At 39.9% G+C, this 5,532-nt stretch overlaps 1 protein-coding gene across 1 annotated transcript; it reads left to right on the top strand.

The window, feature by feature from the left end:
- The first annotated feature begins 413 nt into the window (after positions 1-413).
- LOC117241168 lies at positions 414-2,269 on the top strand. The gene is made up of 2 exons (XM_033507145.1): positions 414-751; positions 791-2,269. The coding sequence occupies exons 1-2, from the start codon at positions 485-487 to the stop codon at positions 2,267-2,269; spliced, it is 1,746 nt and encodes a 581-aa protein (XP_033363036.1). The 5' UTR covers positions 414-484.
- The last annotated feature ends 3,263 nt before the right edge of the window (positions 2,270-5,532 follow it).

Below are 5,532 nucleotides of genomic sequence, written 5' to 3'. Positions count from 1 at the left end.
ACAGCATGGAGAAAGTGAAAAATTACTTAAAATTACTTTTCCGCAATGACACAGTATGCAGATGAAGTCTTAAGCGCTTTTTGAGTGCGTATTCGCTTTTAATACTAATATAAAAATAATAAAAGTGGAACGATATTTATTTTTAAGTCCAAAACGATTGTCGGGTGAAGAGGGTTCGACGCTGGAGGAGCTGAGGAGTAAGCTCGCGCGAAGGAACCTCCCTATATCGGGTGCGAGGTCAGTGCTGATTGCAAGGCTGAATCGGGCGTGTAGGGCTGGACAATCGTATCGTAAGGGATCGACGGGCGGTGAAGAGCTAACCGGTCAACGAGATTTAGAAAACGTACAGAGAGCTGAGCGTGATTGTAACGAAGATGAAGATGTTGAGAAAATGAATACGAAGGAGGTGAAGGAGCGCCTCGCTAGTTTGGGTTTAAAAACGACGGGAAGAAAAGTAGAATTACGCGCACGGCTACAAGCGGCCATGGATGGCAACGACATATCGTTGGAAGAAGAAAGCGACGACGAAAGTGAGGATGAAGATGACAAGAAAAACACAAGAGGATATAAGAGAGATACGCGAAGGGTGTATCAGGACCGTGATGAATATTGTCGAAGGGCATGCGTTGGTTCGACACTGAGTGTTAGAGACGTCGAAGATGCATTAGAGTCGTTTAGTGGCGACAAAGGTGAAAATGTCGAACGATGGTTCGAGTCGTTCGAGGAAGTCGCTGATACGTGCATGTGGTCGGACGGGCAGAAGGCAGTCTACGCCAGGAAGCTGCTGAAGGGATCAGCGAAAATATTCGCGAGCTTCGAGTGTCATGCCAGAACTTGGCATGAGTTGAAGAGGGGGCTAGTGAAAGAATTTTCGAGGAAAGTCAACAGTGGGCAAGTTCATCAGAAACTTGAAGAAACGAAAATGGAGAGTGATGAAGCATGTTTGGCTTACATGTACCGTATGCTCGAAATAGCCAGCCATGTGGACATGGAGGAGGAAGCAAAGGTGGAATACATAGTGGATGGAATAATAGACGACGAGAACAATAAGGCTATATTATACGGCGCGACGTCAATCAAAGAGTTGAGGAAGAGGTTAGTGATGTACGAAGAGCAGAAGAGTCGCAAAGCAAAGTCGATTGTGAAGCCGGCTAAAACCCAGAAGAACGGGAAGCCCAGTCAATCTGTAGACGCAATGAAGAAAAGAAGATGCTTCATTTGCGGTAGTGAGGATCATCTAAGGGTTAAGTGTCCGGAGAGGGGAGAAGGTGTTATGTGTTTCAAGTGCAGCGGATTTGGACATATTGCAGCGAGGTGTACGGCACGACCGAAAGAGACTTGCGCAGTGTCAAGATCCGAAAAGGGAAAGTACTTGAAGGACGTGTCGATAGATGGCTGCAGGTTTGTCTCGTTAGTGGATACAGGTAGTGACCTTACGTTCATACGAGCGGATGAGTATGCGAGGTTAGGATCACCACCTCTGGGAAACTGCAAACTTAGGTTTGATGGTTTTGGTTCCGCTGGCAATAGTACCTGGGGCGAGTTTACAAGGGTAATGACGGTCGACGGGTACGACTTTACTGTCACCCTGCATGTTGTCTCGAATAAGGTAATGACAAGACACAGTCTACTCTTAGGTACCGATTTTTTAGACCAGGTAGAGTTGCGAGTCAAACGGCGCGAGGTGACATTTTTACGACTCGACGATCAGACCGACGGTCACGAGGACGCGCCGGATGTACTGAGGGGAAACGCGATAGAACAATCCGACGAGATCGACTTGTCGCATGTACGAGAACCTCATTACCGTGAAGCCATTCGGGATATTATTAAAGGGTATAGGCCGGAGAAGAAGAGAGACGTCGGAATAACCGCAAAGATAGTTCTGAAAAGCGACAAACCGGTAGCGCGAAGACCGCGAAGACTGGCGCCGAGGGGGAACGGGCAGCATGTCGACCAGGTTCAGAAATACCTGAATTCCACCGTAAACAGAAGCACAGGGAAGACCCCTTTCCAGCTACTGGTCGGGGTCGAAATGCAAGTCAGGGAAGAGGCGAAGATTAGAAAGCTGATCGACGAAGAGTGGGCCGCGAGGTTTGAAGAACAACGTCGCGAGCTACGTGAGGACGCGAAGAAGAAGATCGCCGCAACTCAAGAGGAGAATCGTCGAAGTTACAAGAAAAGAAAAAAGCGTGCGAAGCAGTACCGAAGGAAGGATCCGCACACACCTCGATTTTATGAAACCTTGGGTCCTAAACGCCGAAAGTGACGCATCCGACGATAGCGAGAGCGAACATAACATCTGAGGGCAGATGTTATTGCAGGATGGCCGAGTGTAGTATCGTGGACGAAAGGCCCAAGAAACGTCGAGCTAACTACAGACAATGTCGCGAGAGCCGAGGCGCTGTCGGCTCCATCAACGCATTACCGGGTCCTTCAGGTAAATAGGTAAATAGCCGAAAAGACCTTCGTGACCCTGGCTACGAGCGTCTGTAAAACACGTGTGCGGTGGGCCCAGCAATAGACAATAGAGCGCTACAACGGCCCCAGAGGCAGTCGAAAAGCAGAGAGTGCGAGTCGAGGAGCAGAGTGCGAGTTGAGCGGAGACGGAGGTTGCGAGTGGCGTTGCCCGGAGAGTGTGGATTGCGCTGTTTTCTGTACGTTTGGTGTGAATAGTTCAGGTTGAACAACAATCGTCTTTTTCTGTCTGATTAACATCTCTATTGTCCACTCTTTGTAAACACATTATATCACGATATTACATTAGTAGCGGAGTAAAACGAACTAAAATAAAGTTCGCAATAGTTAGAATCAGAATCGCCAAGAATACTAGTTTCTTTATTACTTCTGTTTATGCAACTTGTTCAGCAAAGACCGAGTTTACCAATGAATTAGACGTACTTGTATAATTTATATCATATATATTATTATAGATATTATTTCTATTATTATATATATATTATATATCTTTTTAAATAATTGTTATTTTATTGCAGGAGATCTCAATTTCGAACATATGGAATTTGGCAATTTGCGTAACAATAATCGTAGAGTTTTTTTATTTAATTTTGTTGTTCTCCTCGGTTCTATATGAACCGAAACGGATGTTATATTTCGAGATATTAATATAATATACATAGTTTTTGTATTGTTTTATATTTGGCTTTTTCTATCCGATTGAGTTTCTGTTCCCTTCGCGTATCCTACGATATTTAGCTTTTCATGAGTGAAACTATTCGAAAGAAGAAGATATCTGAAGAGATACAAACGCGAAGAAATGAGGAGTCAACGAATGAATGCATGACAGCCAGAAACAGTTGCAGCTTCAACTTCATAGATCCTATATCGCATTTTGTTCCAAAACCACATCATTCATAGATCTTGTTATCATCGATTCAAGAATGAATATTTTAGATTTAATGGATAATAGCTTTGTTAGTATCTCTAGATAAAACAGTGATCATCTGGCGCTGTGATGCAGGATTTTCTTTAATGCAGGTTATAATATTCTCCTTGATAATGAATCTGTTGATTCTAACACGAGATATGAATTTTCATAAATTCATAAATTTTCAGAAATTCAATTCGGAAATTTTTTCGAGACTTTATCTATCGAAACAAAAACTGTTTATACCAAACAGGCGACATTTATCTCTCGATGATGTGTGTACATCAGGAAATCTGTCCTGGAATTGATAAAGTTACTTCCACGATTTTTAATAATGCGAATCAAACAGGTAGATACATCGATTCCTATACATTGCATCCCAAAAGTTAAAAAGTAATTGCCTTATATTATTACATAGATTTCGACGTTTAAATAGCATCCATGCTCATAATACTCATTCTGAGTTTCACAAACTTTTTATTCGAACTTAAAAGACAGTGTGTGTTCTTGCGTTGTTACTAGGGCTCAAGGCATCCAACGTTTTATTTTTTATCTCGTTATCTCGGAGTACATATCTCCACTCTTGAAGCTTTATATTTTGTTATCTCGGAGTGTATCTTCATATTTCTTCAACGTTTATGCTAACGTTGTATTCTGTAAAATTAAAAAATTACAGAAAGAGACATAACGAAAGAGCTACGTAACCCAAAGAGAAGAATGGAAAAACGTTTGGACTACAATGAAAGATCGTTAGAACATTCGTTATAGCGTAAGTATCCCATAGCATTTCTTGATCCCTTTCGTTTTATATTCGTCTCTTTTCGAATTATAATTGATTAATTATTATCAAAACTAATTATTAAAAATTGTTGTTAAAATTATTATATTATTTTATTGGATTATATTTAATAATTATAATTCACTTAATTATATTTCAGTAAAATAATGTAAAACAAAAAATGTCGTGCAACTACTATTTCCTCATAAAATGAAAGTAACTTTTGGAACAACCTAATAATTTAGCTAACTTTTAACTGTTATAACTTTTGAGTTGAGATGTTTAGGGCAGGTCTTTCTAAACTATGGTAACATAATGTTGTTATATCTATATTTAGAGGTAGGATCGCCTTAGTTATTACTTTATTATTCGGATGGAAAACACCACATTTCTCGGAGTCGAAAACCCTTTATTGCACACACTTGGAAGGGACACGAACGAATGAACGAAAAGGATGTCTTAAACTATCGATCTGGTCTATCGGCCGTGTCTAGTAACATCTTCTAGTTATTTCCTTTTGTAACTAGCCGTCAGCATATAGATGGCGAGCGAGAACATACGTTGTCATTTTCAACACATAATTATGGGACCCTGAAAATTTTTGCGATTGTCACACGTCAGTGAAACAAAAAATGTCAATCATCTGTCATTAAAGAATCAGAAAGAACTGAAAATTATGTTTGGTGTTGTAATATCGGAAAATAAAGATGGAAATTTTTTCCCGATTGCTCACAATTTATTAATATTAAATTGAATATACAAATATAAATTGGACAGAAACGATATTTATTTAACTTTACAGTTATTTGGTCACTGTCGTCACAACGAATCTAACACACACACACACACTCTCTCTCTCTCTAACAACTCTATCAATTCTCTCGACTCTACTCTTCGGTGTCTCGATTAGGGGGGGGGGGTGTTAAAATTTTTTTTGGCATTTTTTAGTTGAATGCATAACATCTTAAGAATATTGTGTCAAAATTTCAAGTCGATTGGAGCAAAATTGACGAAGTTACGAGTATTTTTGTACATGTCGGATTTTATTACCTACCCGATCCAAGCGTGCTATTGTTACTTCGCAGACGTTTTTTTCTCCATATAATACCTAATCTTACCTCCAGATCTATTTATAGTACTTAACGACTTAAGTACAAACCTCCTTATACCTGTACTGTATATTTTGTCAGTGTAGAGTAAAAAATTTAGTGTAGGAGTAAATATTCAATTTTCATTAAGTTTTGTGTTAAATTATTACTAAAATGCCTAAAAGTTACTAGATATGATAGACAATCAACTAGTTCGAGATTATATCGACCTAGAAAAATTGCACCTCCGCATAATACGAAGGCACTTTAACAAGTAG

Source organism: Bombus vosnesenskii, unplaced genomic scaffold, assembly GCF_011952255.1.
Source record: "Bombus vosnesenskii isolate JDL3184/JDL3185 unplaced genomic scaffold, Bvos_JDL3184-5_v1.1 scf7180000015339, whole genome shotgun sequence".
Lineage (NCBI taxonomy): Eukaryota > Metazoa > Arthropoda > Insecta > Hymenoptera > Apidae > Bombus > Bombus vosnesenskii.
This window is presented reverse-complemented; position numbering and strand designations above follow the sequence as displayed.